The sequence below is a fragment of the Xyrauchen texanus genome, chromosome 19 (assembly GCF_025860055.1).
Source record: "Xyrauchen texanus isolate HMW12.3.18 chromosome 19, RBS_HiC_50CHRs, whole genome shotgun sequence".
Lineage (NCBI taxonomy): Eukaryota > Metazoa > Chordata > Actinopteri > Cypriniformes > Catostomidae > Xyrauchen > Xyrauchen texanus.
This window is the reverse complement of record NC_068294.1, coordinates 19,050,146-19,071,000: the sequence shown is the minus strand read 5'-3', so window position 1 is coordinate 19,071,000 and position 20,855 is coordinate 19,050,146. Positions and strand designations below refer to the sequence as shown.

Genomic DNA, 20,855 nt, shown 5'->3' with positions numbered 1-20,855 from the left:
GTGGATCCCTCACCAATGAATGTAGGGGATGGAGGGACGGTAAGCAGAGAGAGCAGTGCCCCTACCCAGGTGTCTGAGAGCATGGTGGGGAATCCACAGCAGACACTGCCTCATGAACTCCGAGGTGATGTACCTCAAAGTCAGCAAAACAAGCTGAGGACAACCACAGACTGCAAAACGCCAAACGTCTGCTCCGAGGCCAGCAATTCAAACCATTGTCCCCAAGTACCCCCCGCCCAACCTCATAACAATGCTCCTGTGTTCAGCAATGATTCTGTAAGCACGCTGATGCCTGACAGGACTGAGTTTTCTAAAGGCAAGGTTGATGGTACTGGCATCAACTCCACTCACCAGTGGCCTTGCGGTAAAAAGACAAAAGACCCTGTGAACTCTATTCATAGTGGTATTAACCTAAACAAGAAGACTAACACACTAGCACCCACCCAGCCTGTGATAAGCGTTCCTTTAGGGTTTCAGTGTTCCACACTGTTCAAACCAGGCCAGCCTGTTGCTTTCCTTCCCTCCTCCAACTTTTCTTCTCCTCTCTGTAAGATCACCTTGCCTCCAGGTTTAGGTCAAATTGCAGCACTGAGAGAAGCCACAGCTAGCCAGTTTCAAAAGGACTGTCCAGCGCAAAGCCCTTGTTCAAGTACGGCACCCATGCTCAAAACATACCCATACCACTTTACTGTGGGGAGGGGGCCTGGTGCTGAGAAGAAGCCTCCATATTCAGCATCTAAAGTCAGGTGTGACTCTTTGTCCAGTAGTAAGGGCTTTCAAGGTGGAGCTGAGCATAAAGCCACAATGTCCTCCACAGCTCTAGCCCTTCCAGTCCAAAAGGCCGCTCAAGGCTCAGCTCCAACAACCCATTACACTATCTCTCCCACTGCTGCCATCTGCTGCAACCCGGCTCTGGCTAATATCACCACTCAAAGCAGGCTGTTTAGCCTTGCAGAAAAAGGTTCAACATACCAAGGTGCTGAAAAGACCTCATTGGCGTATTTAAAACCAAAAACTCTGTCCACTCCTGAGGAGCACAATCTTTCCTGCCCCACTGAGTCAAGGGATGTGCCCCTTGATCTGTCTGCAAAGTCCAAACGACAAAAAAGTATTAAAGATGCTCAAAACAACCCCTCAGTGGCCACAGAGCATCCTTCTGCTGAGACTCATCAGAAAAATGTTACTTGTTCAAAAAAAATCCAATCTGCTTTTAGCTCAGCCGGTACATATGGCCGTCATCCAGACACCCAGAGAAATGGTGCAACTAAAAAATCTTTTTCAAAACTAACAAATCACCATGCTTTGGAACCCACTGCATCCTGGGCCAAAGGTTCATCTCCTGGCTCCTTAAACAACCTGTCTGGTACATATGTAGGAGTTGCAAGTCCGATTCTAGCATCTACTTTACGTAGCAAAGATGGAAAAAGTGCAGCTTTTGTTGAAGATGTTCAGACATTTGCTAAACAGGAAACCATCTCGATAATTGACCAAGGAGAACAGCCAATTTGTAGAGATAGGAAAGCACCTTTTTTTGTTAAAGGTGCCCAGCATAATAAAGGTGGTAAACTTGCAACAGGTACCTGCTCACCTGGAGCACAAAGATTTGTACCCACCCCAATGTCTGCTACAGCAAATTCACACCCCCACCGGAAGTCTAGTGATGGAAAAGGAGGTGCCCTGTTCACACATCCGGTTAAATCATTGTGGCAACCGCATTCGCCTTGTGTTCTTTCCCAAAGAGCAACGCTACAGAAGAAGCAAAGTCAGACTCAATCCCCAAAGTCTAAGGGCACTCTCAGTTGTGAGAGAGCCCTGTTCCATAACTCCCAGTTAAGCCCAACTAAAGTAGAAGATGAAAAGTGGGAGAAAGCCAAATCCCCCCTATCCAACCTGGAGTCAATAGTGAAGCAAAAAACTCTTGAGACCACTGCACTTACTGGTGAGAACTACTGTAATCTGTCTGCTGTGGGATCCAAGAGGCCTGAGGTGGCCAGCCTACAGAACAGGTGTCAGGACTTCACGTTGCAGCAGACTCTTTCCTCTGGCTCTACTCCATCCAGAGCCATAGAAGGACAGGTCATCATGTCAGACAGAAACTCTCCACACACAGAAGCTACAGCAGCTCTATGTAGACAGGAGGTCACAACTGTTCCTGTGCCCAAGGAAAAGGGACGAGAGAAACCAGTGAAACAGACTGAAAATCTGGTATCTGATGGGTGTCAAAAAATTAAATCCAGTACTCTGAGTAAAAAGAGTACTTTCAGTGTAGGAGAATGGAAGGAGAGGAAATTTGCTCAAAAGTTAAACGATGAAACAGCAAAAGAGGAGGTGGCATCAGAGAGAAAACATTCTTCTCATGTTAAGTTAGAGGGGGTAGTCTTATCCCTCCTTCAGAGCCAGACTGTAGAGGCAGCAGAGGGGGAGAGAAAATTAAATGGAGCCAAAGAAGAGATAACTTCCAAAGGAAAATCAACTGCCATCAAGCCGAAAAAAGTAAGAAAGCCACCCAAGGAGAAGACACTGCCTGATATGGAGAAAACACCTCCTAATATTCAAAAGAAGACTATGACAAAAACTAAGAAGCAAAAAGATATAGAGAGTCCATCCATCCAGCAGGGCTTCTCCTATAAAAAGGTAAGTGCCATTTTTCTCTGGGCATTAATTTGGCAATTCATTTTTGTTATTATAGTTTCTGTAATATATCAACATAAATTGCTTGAGTCATGAAAACCGATTACACTAATAGTTTTTTTTCGATGCAGTCTTTTAATCGGTGGTAGACAAAGTGGTTTAAATTAAAGACAAAATGGTTCAAATTTTATTTACCATGTGTAATGCCTATTAGAATAATCCAGTGAATAGAGTGCAACAGTGACCGCCCACTTTTTAATCCGTCTGGGTTCTGGAAGTATTTTCCCCACTCATTTATTCCACAGACTTTCAATAAGATATTTTTTATTTTAATTTAAAATAACATGAATCAAACCAATCAGCTCCGAGGTGAATCACTGCATTACAAACTTTGTTTTGAGGCAAAAAAGTATTTGAAAATCGGACATAAAGACAAAGGTACAAGGCTGTGTACTTAACGTCTTTACAGAAGGCACAGACTACAATCCCATGAAGCATTGTGAATGATGTCATTGAATAAAAAACGATGGGAATATACAAAACTTAGGTTGTTGATTTATTAGTATAGAAACATTATATTTTAAGTTTATTGTAAAATATCCTGATATGTACAAATGTATAAATAGTTTAAGGGTGAAGGGAGACCGACTCTTTTTACATCATTCACAGTGTCTCATGGGAGTACGCGGTCGCTCCGAGAAACGTTTCATTGGCCACAGTTTTCTGATTGGTGGATCTTTCTTTGCTGTACCATGGGTGATGTAGTCTATTACCATGAATTCCACTATCGAACATGATTAAAAAGAAATGAAGCTGAAATAATGCAGCCGGATGACTTCAATGGAAGCATATACCATCGATGAACAACCATGTAGATCACGGTAGGTCTGTCTTTAAAGGTTTATAAGTTACTGTTAAAAATCAGTTAGTCTAGGGAGGTGCGTGACGCCATGTGAGGGTTGGACGTGTGAATGCCGAGGTCTGTGGACTTAGCTAGTTTTTAATACGTTTTGTGTCATAGACCTGTAAGATTCGAGACACCCTGTTCCATAACTGTGCAATATGTCAAATAATTCAAAATCCTCTGGCTCAGGAGACTTTAAAAGACACTTACGTGCTCAAGCTGATACACGTGACAGGGACCAGGGACTCGGTTTGGACGGTGCGGCGAGAGAGATTCCGCGTCAACTGTCAAGCATGTCGGCAATGCTTGCAAGGTCGTATCTGACTTGGAGGATCTTGCTGTAACAGGCCCCAATAAATTCTGGCCAAATTTCTGAGATCATCCAATTAAGATCTCCTGTTACGTGAGGCAAGGCGTAAAGGCAGGCTTTCTCGGAAGAACCACAACATTCTCTTGTTCCCAGACTTTGCGAGTTCGACAAGAGAGAAACGTGATCGATTCAAGGAATGCAAGAAACTCTAACATCAACGGAAGGTTGCTTTTGCACTTTTGTTCCCGGCCAAATAGAGAATTGATACTAAGGATGGCTGCAAAATATTTACATGCCCACAGCAAGCATTGTCCTTCATAAAGTCAGTGGAATGAGTAAGCTATTGTGTGATTCTCACGTTTCAGCCAAGTGAGCCTGACCCACTGAACATTCACTTGACCGGGGGGCTTGGGAAGCTCATGTGTAAAGATGCTGGCTACCACCCCTGGTGTTCACGAGTTCGAATCCTAGGGCATGCTGAGTGACTCCAGCCAGGTCTCCTAAGCAACCAAATTGACCCGGTTGCTAGGGAGAATAGAGTCACATGGGCTAACCTCCTCGTGATCGCTATAATGTGGTTCACTCTCGGTGGGGCACATGGTGAGTTCTGCGTAGATGCCACGGTGGATGGCGTGGCCTTCCACACGTGCTATGTCTTTGTGGAGGAACACACCTTCTGGACAGTTATGCAGATTAATCCACATATTCTCTATGTTTATTCTGCCTATTGGCTGGAGTTTGTTTTATAGATTTTCTTCTGTTATGTAATTCTGTCTCACAAAATGTGTATAGAAACTGTAGATTTGTGTATAGACTTGAGCAATCCGATGGAAAAGTTGTTGCGGGGGTTCTTGTAGGCATACATGGACTGTTTGAGTTTAGAGGAATGGACACCAGTTGGTGCTGTCGTGTGCATATTTTTCTTTTTTCTGTTTGTTCAGTTCGGGTGGAAGTTCGAGGTTTGACTGTTGTGCTAATGTTGGAATGTGGTCTTTATAATTGTATTATTGACACACAATACATTTTTTCTCATATGTCAAATGTTAAAATGAGTGGATTGTCTCTCCATGTGGAATGTAAATGAGTTGGGTACCCCATAAAAAGAAGGAAGGTTATTTCTTTTCTTAAACATAAGAAATATGATATAGTGTTTATTCAAGAAATGCATCTTTCCCCACAGGAAGCTGAAACATTTGGGAAGATATGGGGTGGGCATGTTTTCTAAGTAAGAGCAGGGGATTCATTACATTGATTAGAAACATCTACAATTCAAATGTCTCAAACAGAGTAAAGATCCATTTGGAAGAGTCATTATTGTTTTAGCAGAGATTCAGTGGCAAAGGTTGATTTTGGCTAAAATTGATACACCTAATGCTGACGATCAGGGCATTTTTATAGACCTTGAAGGGATGTTGCAAGCCACTGATGATATAATATTGGGAGGAGACTTTAATATATTGATGGACTCAGTCCTTGATCATAGTGAAGCAGAAGTATGTAAGCCCCCTAGAACAACATTGATGCTTCACAGGATGTGTAAAAATCTTGGTCTTACAGATATTTGGAGACTTTTAAACCCATCTGGGAGGGCCTATACATTTTTTTCATCAGTCCATAAGATTTATTCTAGAATAGATTTTTTTATATCTAAGTCCCTCATTTCATCTGATGTTGATTGCTCAATTGGAAACATCTTAGTCTTAGATCACACCCTGGTGAGTTTAGAGGTGTTGCCACATATGGAGAAAAAGAAATTATATAGTCGGCACTTTAAAGTATCCCTTTTGCAAAATCTTGGTTTCCAACAAATGTTAAAGGCTGAAATCAATGTTTATATGGAGACCATCTGGTCCTCTGTGGGAGTGGCTTGGTCAAATCATACAGTATTCTTCATTCATCAAAAAATCCAAAACATGAGAACTCGAGTTGGAAGAAAATATTCAAAGTGCCAAGGCAGAGCTGAAGCGGCGAATGTCATCTGATGGCCTCAGAGAATTGACCCGATTAAAAATACAGATATAATACTATTTTGTTGCGGAAGGTGGAGTTTAGGCTATTCAGGGCAAGACAGTCATACTTTGAGTTTGAGGACAAGGCAGGGAAGCTTTTGGCTAGATATATAAAGCAGAGAGGGTCTTTTTCTACCATTCCCTCAGTGAAATCGAGTAGTGGCGGCGTACTGTGCTAAAACACATAACTGCTGGTAATCAGAAGGTTGCTGGTTTGATCCCCACAGCCTCCACCATTGTGTCTTTGAGCAAGGCACTTAACTCAGGGTTGCTCCAAGGGTTGTCCCTGTAATAAGTGCACTGTAAGTTGCTTTGGATAAAAGCATCTGCCAAGTGCATATATGTAAATGTAAATGAAATCTTCTGGTGGAAAAATTTGTACCCCGGCCATTGATATTAATAATGCTTTTAAAAAATTATATCTTGATCTCTATAGTTCTATGTCTTCGTCTACTGATGAGGATATTAGAAACTTGTGGAACCATTAGATCTCTCTACTTTGATGACTGACTCTAAGATAATCTTGGAGGAGCTTGGTGAGGTAATTAAGGCCCTGCCTACAGGCAAGGCTCCAGGGCCAGGTGGCTTTGCTGCTGAGTTTTTTAGATCTTATGCTACACAACTGGCTCCACTTTTGTTAGAAGTTTATACAGAATCAATGGAATGGAATGCTTCCGCCAACCATGACACAAGCCCGGATCAGTCTGATTCTTAAAAAAGACAAAGGTCCAAGCGAGTGTAAGAGTTATAATCCAATTTCCCTGATACAGATGGGTGATTCTCACGAAATCCAGATTTAGAAGGTGTCCAGCATCAGAATTTTTAAAATGCCCTTAAAGCCAATTTTCTTTTTGCACATATAAGATTAAGGTCTGAACTTACTATAACCATTATTTTTAGAAGATTTAAAAAATATTTCCTATATAATTATTTACATTTTTTAGATGAAGTCCATAAAAAATTATCATTACCGCAACATGACATTACATTAAATATATGGTTAAAATTTTTTATTTTTGGCTAATGTTAAAGTAGACTCTTATTTCTCATGCTCAAAGCTATGTAAAACTCTGGGGAGATTACTTTTTCATATTTATTATTTTTTGTAATTTCCTTATTTTCTGTCATTACCGAAACATACGTGACGATTTACAATTTATTTAATTTAATTGTTTTACTAAAAGATAACATACACATTTGTTATGTAGCAGACCTTAAATAAGTAGTGTTGTATAATATGTATATACATTTTAAAACAAAATATGATTATCTAATTATTACTTAATTTGTAAAAAAGATACATGTTGCGGTAATGAAAATGCCATTTCGGTAATGAGGATCAATGTTTCGGAAATGAGATTTAGCTCACACGTTCACTGTTGACAAAGGGGTTTGATGCCTAACCCTATTTTACATATTTAAAACGCATACAATTTTTAAAAGAATATTTATTTCATGAACAGAGTTTCATTTGCTCATTTATCGTAATCATCACAGTACCATGCCTTGTGTTAACAAGTGTTGTGTATACAAGTTACAATCTTATGCTCATAAAGAATCATGTCATGTAGCCTACACTGTAGTACTAACAAATATACAACCAGTAGTATAAATATTATCATTCTAGTGTAACATATAATCACCCTGTCCCCTGAATGAATCCAAGTTATATTTTTTCCCTATTATCACCCAGTCCCCTGACCTCTCTCTCTCCTTTCTTCTGTACTCCTCAAGTAACACTGGATTGCTGTATATTTTTTCCATATGCTTTGTCTTTTGCTGATGCCCTTTTCTTTTCAACTGATGCTTGCCTGTAACAAAATACACAATAGTCATCTTGAATGCAACATTTCATGAAAAAGACATAGAAATACATTGTTTCACAGTAAAAATATTAAATAATATTACATTTATAGTAGGTGGCCTATACTGCATTCATACTGCTTTTTGTGGAAGCACTTCATAAAAAAAAAATTTTGTGACCCCTGCTGGGGGGGAGTTGTAATAGCTATTTTGTTTACGCAATCTGTTCAAGAAGTGTTTATGGCAAATATCAATTTTATATTGAAATGAGCAAGAGTTATAGTGCACGTCCCTCCTTCATAAGTCTGTTTCTCATTACCGAAACATTGAGTATCTCCAACGCAACAGGCCTTCAATTGTTGCGGTGAATGATAATGGTGTTGCGGAGTATGAGCGACCTTAAACATTCTTGCTAACTGTGGAAGCTAAATGAGGGTAAGCTAAACGTTCCCTCTCTTTTTATATTTAGACCATAATGGGGTATATAGTAATAAAAAAAATTTAAACGGCAACATTTTTTAAAACTTCACAAACTCATGTTTCAGTAATGAGAACTAAAAAGTCATGTAGGTACAATGACAAACAAAATTGTAACTTTTATTTGGAGAGAAAAAATAAGAACTGCTTACCTGGTAGCCATCTTGAGTGTCACAGTCAATTATGTCCCTTCCAACAAAAGTTCTTGAAAATGTTAGTTCCTTGAGGACTTAAACAATGATTGAAAATTGTTGCGGAGGATGAGAAAATTGGTCTTGGACACATTTATATTCCTTATTATTGCTTTTTATTTTTTATATTTTTTAATTATAAATATTACCATCTCAAAGAACAAAAATCCAGTCATGGACACGTTGCGGTAATGAAACATTTCCCCTTAAATGTGGAAAAAACAACAAAATTGGTATTTATGATGTCATTTGAAATATGTGCAAAATAGTACATGAAAAGATGTTTATAACTGTATCCTTCTTATTTTGATAGCATTTACTTTTATCATCAAAATGTTTCATGACACCTCATATGTCTAATTTCGCAAGAATCACCCACATAGACGTTAAAATATTTTCAAAAATGTTGGCTAACCAATTAAGTAAAGCTATGATATCTCTTATACATATAGATCAGGTGGGGTTTATTCGGGTCTGCAGCTCTTCTGATAACATTAGACGTCTTATCAATATCATGTGGTCAGTGGCGAATGATCAGACTCCGGTCACGGCCATTTCACTTGACGCTGAAAAGGCGTTTGATATGGTAGAATGGGATTATCTTTTTAAGATTTTGGAAATATACGGGTTCAGAATACTTTTATTGGATGGATTAAGTTACTTTATAGACACCCGGTAGCGGCGGTACCAAACAAATTGATTAATTTCAGATTATTTTACTCTGGATAGGGGCACCTGGCAGAATTGCCCTCTTTCCCCATTATTGTTCTGTCTTGCCCTGGAACCATTAGGAACCACTATTAGAAGGGAATATTATTTTAGAGCGGTGGTGGCGGGAGGTGTGGCGCATAAGCTTCTGCTTTACTCAGATGATATTTTATTATTCGTCTCCAACCCCACTAGATATATGCCTTGCCTCCACAGAATTATTACTTCCTTTTCTAAGTTCTCAGGATACAGTTTCAATTGGTCTAAATCTGAAGCTTTGGCTCTGACAGCATACTGCCCTGTTACAGCTTTCCAGCCGGGTCCCTTCCTGTGGCCCAAACTGGGAATTAAGTATTTGGGCATTTTATTCCCAGCAGATTTGTGTGATTTAGTTAGAGTTCAATTAGAACCCTTAATAAAAAGGTTTTTGAGCAATGTGGGCTGGTGGGCTTCATTACATTTATATATGATTGGGAAGGTTAATCTTATTAAAATGAATTGTATTCCAAAATGTAACTACCTGGTACAGTCTCTCCCTGTAGATGTCCCCCTGTCTTATTTCAAGCAATTTGACAGCATATCAAAGACCTTAATTTGGAATGTTTAGCATCCTAGATTACATTTTAATAAGTTACATAGGCCAATTGGTGGGCTAGGCCTACCCAAGATTCTGTTTTATTAGTATGTATCTGGTCTCAGTCATTTGGCTCAATGGCCGCTTCCACATGAAAGAGATCCTCCCTGGTTTTGTATTGAACAGGAAGTACTTGCTTCTATTTCGCAATCAGAGAAGTTAAGTTATACCCCGTTATCTCATATTTGCACTCGGTATGGACAAAAGTGTCCAGAGTGTTTAATTCGGACATTAATTTAAACGTTGCCTCAAGCATATGGCTGAACCCAAAATTATGTAATGACAAGTCCCCTTTCTGCTAGTCAGAGTGGATTGTGAGGAGGTTTCTACACTCGGTGACCTATATGAGAGTGGAGTGTTGAGATCTTTTGATTCCCAGGTCTCAATTCTTCAGGTATTTAAAGCTGCGCTACCTGCTCTGTATTGTTTTGGGAGTAGTACACAACACCCTAAAGCGGCAGTTACTATGGGAGAGGTGATTTCTGCTTTTGGAAAAGGTAATGAGACATCAGTGCTTTACTCCCTGCTAATTTAGCGTCTGGGGGATGGAGCTTCAACTTCTCTCAAGAGATTATGGGAGAAATATTTAAACTTGATATTGGAGGTAGTGTGAGCTAGGATTCTAAAAAATGTCAAGTCTGTATCTAGAGATGCAAGGGTTTGCCTTATGCAATTCAAGATTTTACATAGATTCTGTTGGACCCCCTCTAGATTGTATGGGCTTGGTCTTAAAGACACACCCACCTGCTGGCAATGCAAATCAGAAGATGGAGGCTGAAGATCCAGGAATTTTAGTTGAGGGTTCAGAGTTTTGTATGTGACACTTTGGGGACTTTGGGGATTTCATTTTGCCCCAGACTCTGTGTTTTAGGCGATGGGGTTGTCATCAATATAGGGAATAAACATATAACAAAATGAGTCCTAACCAGTGTTATGATCACCAGACAAGTGATTTTAAGGGGTTGGAAGTTGGCTGTAGCACTCCCATTTCAGGAGTGGTGCTCGGAGATGGGGAGGGTTGCAGCTTTCTAAGAAGGATTATATAGAAGACTGGGGAATTTGGATTTGTTTGTTGGGAAGTGGGGCAGATACTTGCTGTTCTTGGATGGTTCTCGGCGTGGAACAGTGGAGAGAGGGGTAGTTGTTAATGTGTGTGATTTTTATTTGTTATTTTTTTATATATATATATATATATATTTGCAGGGCTCAATGCTAAGAATTTTTTCTGCTTCAGATATTTACTGGCCCTGCCAAAATTTTCACTGGCCCCAACACAAAAATAACAAATAGCTGTTTTTACCATCATGGCTTTAAAAAATATGTCCAAAGATATTTCTTTTTTACATATCTTATGTTTTTAATACAATGTAATTATGTAATCTGATTTATGTGCTTTACAGATATAAATTCGTAAATGCATCATATTATCCTCAACCATCCTGCCATTTACAGATGTGTTTTTAAGCCAAGAGTTCTGTGGAGGAGATGATGGGTTTTCGGTCACCCGTTTAGTCATGCAACTTTTGCCTATGTGTAGTGTTTTCACAAGAAGGATCAAAGATTATTCACTGAGTTAAAGATTTGATTATTGGCTGAGAGAAGAGACTTGCTACTAAATCGGTTGTGATGTGTAATATACAGTAGGTAGATATTAGGCCTAATCTGTGAATTAACAATGTGTGTATAACATGAAGTTAGACAACCCAAACAAGACCAACTCTGACTGATATACAAAGAACAGAAACAGAAATACCTGTATGGCCCAGAAATGAGACCTATAACAGGTGTTTTATGAGGATGATATGAAGTAGAATGTTTCAAATATTCATCTTCACCCTGCAGCTAAACTGCTCCGAAAACAATAGCCTAATAGCAATAGTGATCTTGCTTCTGTTCATATCAAACTGTATTATCATGTCGAATTAATGTTTTCGTTTTGAAACATTTATTTTAAATGTTTTTATCGAATTAAATGTATACTTATATTATGGATATCGTGATTTCCAGACACCTGCATAACTGGGGTTTAACATAGCTTATTACGTCTCGTTCAGCACTTCATCTCAATAGGCGAAAATGTGGGGATTTCACACACTATGAACACGGAATGTGCGGGGATACTTAAAATGTTGCACAAGACATTAAATCCCACTTCGAAATTCATTAAGTGGGGTTTTCCTGCTATTGTCTACTGTAAAGGGATTAATGGAAGGAGAACCGGCTTGACAATATATATAATAGTTTAATATAAAACTTAACCAAAAGACAAACACACACAGGTGTCGGACCGCTGCCCTTAAATCCCGTCGCACTGCCGTCTCCGGTCATCCTTTATCCCTCTCAGAGGCTTAATTAGCCTGATTAGGGGCCGGGTGTGCGGAATCACGACCCAGCCCCGCCCTCTGCCCTGCCACATTCCTCCCTCGTTCTCTCAGTCCGGGGAGCCCCCGGCATGACGTCCCCCCCCATTCCCCGTGCACCTGAATGAGGGAGGGGACAAGGGGTGGGCAACAAAAAAATAATGGGTACTTAAACGTCGTAATGGCAATGTACCAAATTAAAACACTAATATTTAAAAAGAGAGGGAAAAGGCCAACGCGGAGAGGCGCTGGGAGAGAGAGAGAGAAGGACATTTTTTTATACATTTACTCACCGGTTCTCCTCCTCGGCAGGATCGGAGAAAGTCCTCCGGCCCCTGGTGGATGGAACGCCCTGCCACATTTCAGCGGCTGTTAGGGGTCTCCTCCGCCCCTGGCAGCGGCCCTGACCGCTCCAGGTGGACGGTTAGGAGCCCTTCCTCCCCTCGCGGTCAGCGGCTGGGCTCCTCTGTCCCCCGGCGAATGACCACGGCTGATCTGTTGGGGTGGATGGCGCATCCCTCCTCCTTCCCGGATTTCGACGCCAGTGTAAAGGGATTAATGGAAGGAGGAGGCAAGAACTGGCTTGACAATATAAATAATAGTTTAATATAAAACGTAATAATATAAACCAAAAGACAAACACACACAGGTGTCGGACAGCTGCCTGTAAATTTCTCTCTCTGTCGCACTGCCATCTACGGTCGGCCTCAGAGGCTTAATTAGCCTGATTAGGGGTGTGCGGAATCAGGACCCGGGCCTGCCCTGCCACATCTACACATTTGTAATAGCTGCTGCTAAGACACTTGGAAAAGAGCTAGGAGAGTACGCTCGGTGTCTGCACGATCTTGTGCATGCACACGACTGTGCCTTGGGGCGTCCAGTATGTTATGTATTTGCGCATCTTTGCGAGATAAATATATTCACGCTCACTCTTCGGTTAGAAATATTTGTTCGCTCCGTGAAATTTTTGTGCTCTCTCACTTGTTGTTTGCTTGCACTAATATTATAAATGCAGCACTGGCCCGATCGGGCAAGTGACAGTTCTAGCAACTGGCCCCAATCTTTCTCACACTGGTCCTTATTGCCGAGCCCTGATATATATATATATATATACACACACACACACATATATACAACAGTTAGTTCCGGTCCTCAAATCTGATTGGACGAGAGACGTTCCATGAGCACTGATGATCTGACAGGATCAGCAGTCAGACGGTTCACTGTGTGTATCACTCCGCTTGTGTTCATGCCATTCTAAACTATGACATAAGAGCAGTGCATATCTGTTAGGCGTCAGTCTTTATTTTTGAAATTACATATGTTAGCCAGCAGGTGGTGTCAAAAGATAATTTTAGTGTGTAATATGTTCCAGTTGGTGATGTAAAGTGAATCCGTTAGTCATTGTTTACATAGAATAGCGCTCTGTGATCGCTTGTATTACCACTACATTACTTAAGCTAGGATATTGTTTTAAACGGCTTTAAATAAACAATTTCAGGATAAGGCTCATTGCAGCTGAGAGACACAAAGGAATGTTTGATTACATACTATATGTTTCTATAGTGAATGACTCTTGCGCGCCTACCACGAAAAAGGGAGAAATAACCCCGCTTGGATGCTCTCTCTCTCTCTAACACACACACAGACAGACACATAGACAAGCACACACCCATCAATCCATCCTTGTTTATCCAATAACTTGTTAGAAACAGCACAAGCCGTGATACTATTTCTGAAGTGAACTTTTTGAATTACTAATGGAGGTTTGGACGCATCATTTGTATTGAACCAGCAACGGCAGATTCTGATCCGTAGCGTAATAAAGTAGTTCCATTACCTGCGGCCGAATCACAGCAGTGCTGATGTAGGGCCATATCGCACTCTTGCTCGTGTGATATTACTTAAATATATATTTTTTAATATGTACTCATGTGTCACCACAAGGGTGTTTGCTGAGGGTCGGGTGGTAGTGGGAGTTAAATGTTGATTGTGTGTATTTATGTTTTGCTTTTCTGTGTTTGATGAAAGAATCAATAAAAATGTTAATCATAAAAATTAGTCCATGGGATAAATGAATGGGATTTTTACTTCCAGAACCGGACTGTTGCGCTCTATTAAAGACTTTAAAAATAAAAGGTACTTCATCTCATTTTATTATTTTTGTCTTTTTATTTGGAAGTTGATGACGCAAACCAAAAGATAATATATGTACATATAAATTACATATTACTCAGTATTTTAGCGAATAAAAAGTAAAAATATCATTCATCACTATGGTGCTGTTCGTTCAGTTAATGCAATAACATTTTTCTCACATGGCTCAATAGAGCCTTATTGAAGCCATATATGCTGTCATTCCACCCAGCCTTAATACAATCTAATATCAAGATCATTTTCAAAGAAATTATGTGGGTTAAAAACAAGCTTAGCTTTATCGACAGCATTTTTTTGCATGCCCTTCTTCAATGTCACCCTCAGGACATAATGTCAAATACCCCTTCCAATTTTCATTAAAATCGGACAAAGCATTTTATATATATATATATATATATATATATAATACATACATTACATTTTCATAAAATTCAAAATGGCGAAGAGGTTAGATGGCTGATATTGAAAAATATAGTTGAAATCCTCATGACCCAAGGAATCCAGAGACACAAATCAATTTTGATATTTGTTGACCCATAGGTGGTGCCATCACCAAACTTTGCAAGTTACCTTGGATCGTGGTCCCGTTTCAATAGGACAAAGCATTTCCGCTATACAGCCTCAAATCCATTTTCACATCAACCTTGTTAACTTCGCATTAACGTTAGCTGGGCTAACAGCCACCAAGGAACAGACTATGTTTTTTTTTTACCGACATGTACAGCAGTCACCATTAAAAATGTCATGTTCATTTGACTTTTCATCAAATATCAAAAGCAAAATTGACTGGGTAAAAGCACAGCAACAATTTAGAAAACACAAAACAAAAATCTCCAGAATTACAGACATTTCTAATACATGACTTGCTTAGGTGGGGATTGAACCCACTACCCTTGAATTATAGTTAATAACTTACAAAGTGTGCCACTTAGCCTAGCCGTGACAAAGAGAAATGCCGATTTTAGATTCAGCTCACAAGTGTGGGATATGGTTTTAGCAATAGGTGGCATTATCTCCAAACGGTTCAGGTATCCTCAGGACATGTTGTTGATAATGCATAACAAATTAATTTTAAATTCAACAATGCATTCAAAAGATATATCAAAGCTTTTAACTAAACATATATATCAGATGAACAATAATAATAAAAAATACAAATTGTTTTTCTTTTTACAGCCAAATGGATTTTAATGCAAGCAGGAATTATTCACTGTCCAGCCTACATAGTACTAATTATAACAGGAAAACTCAGAGTTCAACAGAAGCACAATGTTTAAAACCATACTTTGCTGGACTTGAACTCCCAATCGTTCCAACCAGAACCCAATGCTTTAACCACTGGGCCACTCTGTTGACACACCTCAACAATGCCAAAGACACCTTCCAAACTGAGATTACAAAACAATTTCTGAGAATATCTTTATTTTAATGCTAAGTGGTTTTGAATTCAAGCAGGAATTCAAAATCAAATTATTCAATATAGGACAGCCTACATAGTTTCAAGCTTAACATGTAGATAAAGAGGTCAACAGAAGTTACATTTTTTTTTTTATCTTTGCTCGACTTAAACTCACAATCTTTAGAGCCATAGTCCGATAATACAACCTGTGTGCCACACAGATGCCACATCTCAGCCATGGCAAAGAGACATGCCGAGTTTTGAGTCAACACACAAGCATGGATTATCATGTTAACTCTATGTGGCACTGTCTCTAAACTGTTCAGGTATGATCAGGACATGATTTTGATGATGCATACCAATTTGTTTTTAAATCCAACAATAATTTCAATAGATATATCACTTCAATATATATCAGAAGAACAATAATATGCCTGCAAGAAGAAATTATCTGTAATAAACTCACATTCAATTAGCACAATAAAAAGACCTCTAGAACAATATAACATCAATTGGCACTTGTCTGAGTGGAATTCAAACCTAGGACCCTTGAATTCTTAAGCCAGTACTTTAACACACTGAGCCACTCAGTTGACATGCCCATTGCATGGCAAAGAGATTTGCTGAGGTTAGAGTCAGCACACAAGTTTGGGTTATCTTTTGAACTATAGGTGGTGCCGTTTCTATACTGCTGAAGTAGCATTAGGACATGATGTCGATTTGGCAATGTATTAAAAAGATATATAACTTTTTAATAAATTTCAATATGGTGGAGAGTCAGTATGGCAGATATGGGTAAAACTGATATTGTTGAAATCCGCATGACCCAAGGACATGCAGTTAAAAAGTTATGGGCAAAAAAGCAATTTTCTATATTTCTTGACCCATATGTGGCACTGCAACCAAACTTTACATGTGCCCTCAGATCATGGTCCTCATAAAGCATACCAAGTTTTGTTTTGATAAGACAAACCATTGCAGAGATATAGCCTCATGTTTACATCAACCTCATGCATTTTGCAATGTCGTAACTTTTAAACAAAGGCAAAAATCAAAATGCTTATGTATTCAATCTGTGTGGCTCAGTCTAGAGTGTATTTTGAGACATTGCTTTGCAGAATTGGGTAATGTTTGAAGGAATAGTAGTGAAAAAAACAATAAACATCATAATCCAAGATGGCGGCTACTTAAATGGGAGGAGTTTTAATGTGTAGGGACCCATTTGAATAATCAGGAGGAGAGTAATCAGATGCAAAATGAATTTTAGAGTCAAACACAGCATGCAATGATTATCAATCTCAAAGATTTTTTTATCTGGACCAAACGGTTCAAAAGATACACACAAATGAAAAGTAAATTTTTTGACATGGTGGTGACGCTATAGAGTATGTCTGAGGGACCACACATTTGTTAAGGGGGCTATCAATGCACCCACAGATAGCGCAAACACTCCTACTCAAGGCAACTTGCATTTTGCACTGGCATGAAAATTGTGCAAAAATTTGATAAGAAGTAGCGTACTCACGAAAACAGAGCCCATAATGTTTAAAGAGTTAGTTCACCCAAAAATGAAAATTCTCTCATCATTAATTCACCCTCATGCCATCCCAGATGTGTATGACTTCCTTCTACAGAACACAAACAAAGATTTTTAGAAGAAAATCTCAGCTCTGTAAGTGAATGGTGAGCAGGCCTTTGATGCTACACAAAGGAGGTAAAGTCAGCATAAAAGTAATCTATCTATCCCTTTTCACTGTACATCTTGACGGCAGTCTCCTTGGTGATGCACAGTGCGCTAGATAGCGCTATAGGAAGTGTAATCGAGTTTGAGATCATGATCGCTAGCAGAAGAAAGAAAGTCATACACATCTGGGATGGCATGAGGGTGAGTAAAAGATGAGAGCATTTTAATTTTTGGGTGAGCTATCATTTTAAATCTTGGCTATACTTTCAATATAAAAATATATGGGAGACTTGGGCTAGTTGTCACACAGTAAAGTTGTTACAAGGGCTATATCTCTGTAACATTACGATTAAGAGACAAAAGTATTTGTTTTCTCTCTAGCAGAAGTTTTGTATGTTGGTTTATTGCATTATGTTCAAAAGTACTTACATTAGAATTATGTTTGTGAATTCTATCTTTTCACTATTATTATATTTTTTGTTATAAATCTTGGCTAACATTATCAAATCACACTGGCATACATTACGGTAAGGGTCAACTGCTGTATATTATGAATACAGAATTTTAACAAAGTTTCAAAGTGCATCCTGTCTCATTTTTGTTGCAGCAGGTTGTCAATGTGTTTTAAATGTCATACATTTATACAATTTAAACTATAATATTTGTTTGCCAAAACAATGTTTTTATTTTTTATGTTTATAATGAATTTTTTTGATTTTGCTGAAAGCCTTTAATCATAACCCACTCATAAAGCACTTTTTTGTTTTTTTGCATAATTCTATATTTTTCTCAATGGTGCATCACCTCTGATCAGGTTGTTTTCCAGAATTTTGACCTGCACAGTTCTACATCATAGAAAATGTTTTGGTATTCTAGTGGGAAATTCAAATAGTTTACATGCCAGTACTGTGGGAGTAGCCTAGTGACGTGGTTCTGCTGTGCAAATGAGCTGCGTGAGTCCGGGCCCTTGGTGAGAGATGATGGCATTAGGAATATGAGCCGGTGATGGGATTATAGAAAATGAGATTTTCCTGTGAATTTTGCTTTGTTTATTTAGCCATTAATCTTAACTACAAATATGTATGTGTTATTAAAAGACAAAATGTTCCATTATGAGTTTGTCCAAGTTACAATGTGTTGTACTTCATCAGAAGAAAGACGCATTGCCTGCATTTGGAAAAGGTATGCTGAAAGATGGAACAGACCCAGCCACCAATGTAGGGGGAAAGACTCGTAAAGGGAAAAGCAGTCCAGCTAATATGGAGCATTCTGTCTCAAACAAAATAGGTACTGACCCAGCTTGTACTTCAATGTGAAATGTGTAATTTCAATGTTAATATATATATATATATATATATATATATATATATATATATATATATATTGTACATACAGTACTGTGCAAAAGTCTTTATAAAGTCATAAGATGTTTCACAAAAGCATTTGATGGCTATTTATATCTTCAGCTTTAGTTTCAATAGGAAATATAAATGTTAGTCTCCCAAACATTAATTTTGCAAATAGAAAATATTAGAATAGAGGAACGGGGAGCACTGCAACAGATGCCATGACCATCACTGAACATTATGTCAGTCTGAGATTACATAAAGAGATCGAAACAATTAAGACAGCCTAAACCGATTTTCTCCAAGAAACTTGGAAAATTCTGTCTGCCAAGAACCTGTGTCCAGGTGTACCTCGGAGAATTGGTGCTGTTTTAAATGGAAAGGTGGTCACACTGAATATTGATTTAGCTTTTTTATGTTTACTGGACTTTGTATGCCATTAACTGATAAATGAAAACTATTTATGGCATTGTTTTTGAAAATAATTCTCACTATGCAACATTTTTCACAAGTGCCTAAAACGTTTTCGCAGTACTGTTTGGTGACGTGAAGACATAACTGTGTGTGTGTGTGTGTGTATATATATATATATATATATATATATATATACAGTGGGTACGGAAAGTATTCAGACCCCCTTAAATTTTTCACTCTTTGTTATATTGCAAGTTCATTTTTTTCCTCATTATTGTACACACAGCACCCCATATTGACAGAAAAACACAGAATTGTTGACAGTTTTGTACATTTATTAAAAAAGAAAAACTGAAATATCACATGGTCCTAAGTATTCAGACCCCTTTGTTCAGTATTTAGTAGAAGCACCCTTTTGATCTAATACAGCCATGATTCTTTTTGGGAAAGATGCAACAAGTTTTTCACATCTGGATTTGGGTATCCTCTGCCATTCCTCCTTGCAGATCCTCTCCAGTTCTGTCAGGTTGGATGGTAAACGTTGGTGGACAGCCATTTTCAGGTCTCTCCAGAGATGCTCAATTGGGTTTAAGTCAGGGCTCTGGCTGTGCCATTCAAGAACAGTCACGGAGTTGTTGTGAAGCCACTCCTTCGTTATTTTAGCGGTGTGCTTAGGGTCATTGTCTTGTTGGAAGGTGAACCTTCGGCCCAGTCTGAGGTCCAGAGCACTCTGGAGAAGGTTTTCGTCCAGGATATCCCTGTACTTGGCCGCATTCATCTTTCCCTCGATTGCAACCAGTCGTCCTGTCCCTGCAGCTGAAAAACACCCCCACAGCATGATGCTGCCACCACCATGTTTCACTGTTGAGACTGTATTGGACAGGTGATGAGCAGTGCCTGGTTTTCTCCACACATACCGCTTAGAATTAAGGCCAAAAAGTTCTATCTTGGTCTCATCAGACCAGAGAATCTTATTTATCACCATCTTGGAGTCCTTCAGGTGTTTTTTAGCAAACTCCATGCGGGCTTTCATGTGTCTTGCACTGAGGAGAGGCCATAAAGCCCCGACTGGTGGATGGCTGCAGTGATGGTTGACTTACTACAACTTTCTCCCATCTCCCGACTGCATCTCTGGAGCTCAGCCACAGTGATCTTTGGGTTCTTCTTTACCTCTCTCACTTAGACTCTTCTCCCCCGATAGCTCAGTTTGGCCGGACGGCCAGCTCTAGGAAGGGTTCTGGTCGTCCCAAACGTCTTCCATTTAAGGATTATGGAGGCCACTGTGCTCTTATGAACCTTAAGGGCAGCAGAAATTTTTTTTGTAACCTTGGCCAGATCTGTGCCTTGCCACAATTCTGTCTCTGAGCTCTTCAGGCAGTTCCTTTGACCTCATGATTCTCATTTTCTCTGACATGCACTGTGAGCTGTAAGGTCTTATATATAGACAGGTGTGTGGCTTTCCTAATCAAGTCCAATCAGTATAATCAAACACAGCTGGACTCAATTGAAGGTGTAGAACCATCTTAAGGATGATCAGAAGAAATGGACAGCACCTGAGTTAAATATATGAGTGTCACAGCAAAGGGTCTGAATACTTAGGACCATGTGATATTTCAGTTTTTCTTTTTTAATAAATGTGCAAAAATGTCAACAATTCTGTGTTTTTCTGTCAATATGGGGTGCTGTGTGTACAATAATGAGGAAAAAAATGAACTTAAATGATTTTAGCAAATGGCTGCAATGTAACAAAGAGTGAAAAATTTAAGGGGTCTGAATACTTTCCGTACCCACTGTGTATATATATATATATATATATATATATATATAT

At 39.1% G+C, this 20,855-nt stretch overlaps 1 protein-coding gene across 2 annotated transcripts in view; it reads left to right on the top strand.

Moving 5' to 3' along the window:
* LOC127659391 (BCL-6 corepressor-like protein 1) overlaps nt 1-20,855 on the top strand; it is a 44,686-nt gene that overhangs the window by 9,294 nt on the left and 14,537 nt on the right. For both annotated transcript variants that reach the window (XM_052149183.1, XM_052149182.1), the window contains exons 3-4: nt 1-2,634; nt 18,419-18,554. In XM_052149183.1, coding sequence (XP_052005143.1) covers nt 1-2,634; nt 18,419-18,554 — 2,770 coding nt within the window. The remainder of the gene's footprint in view (nt 2,635-18,418; nt 18,555-20,855) is intronic.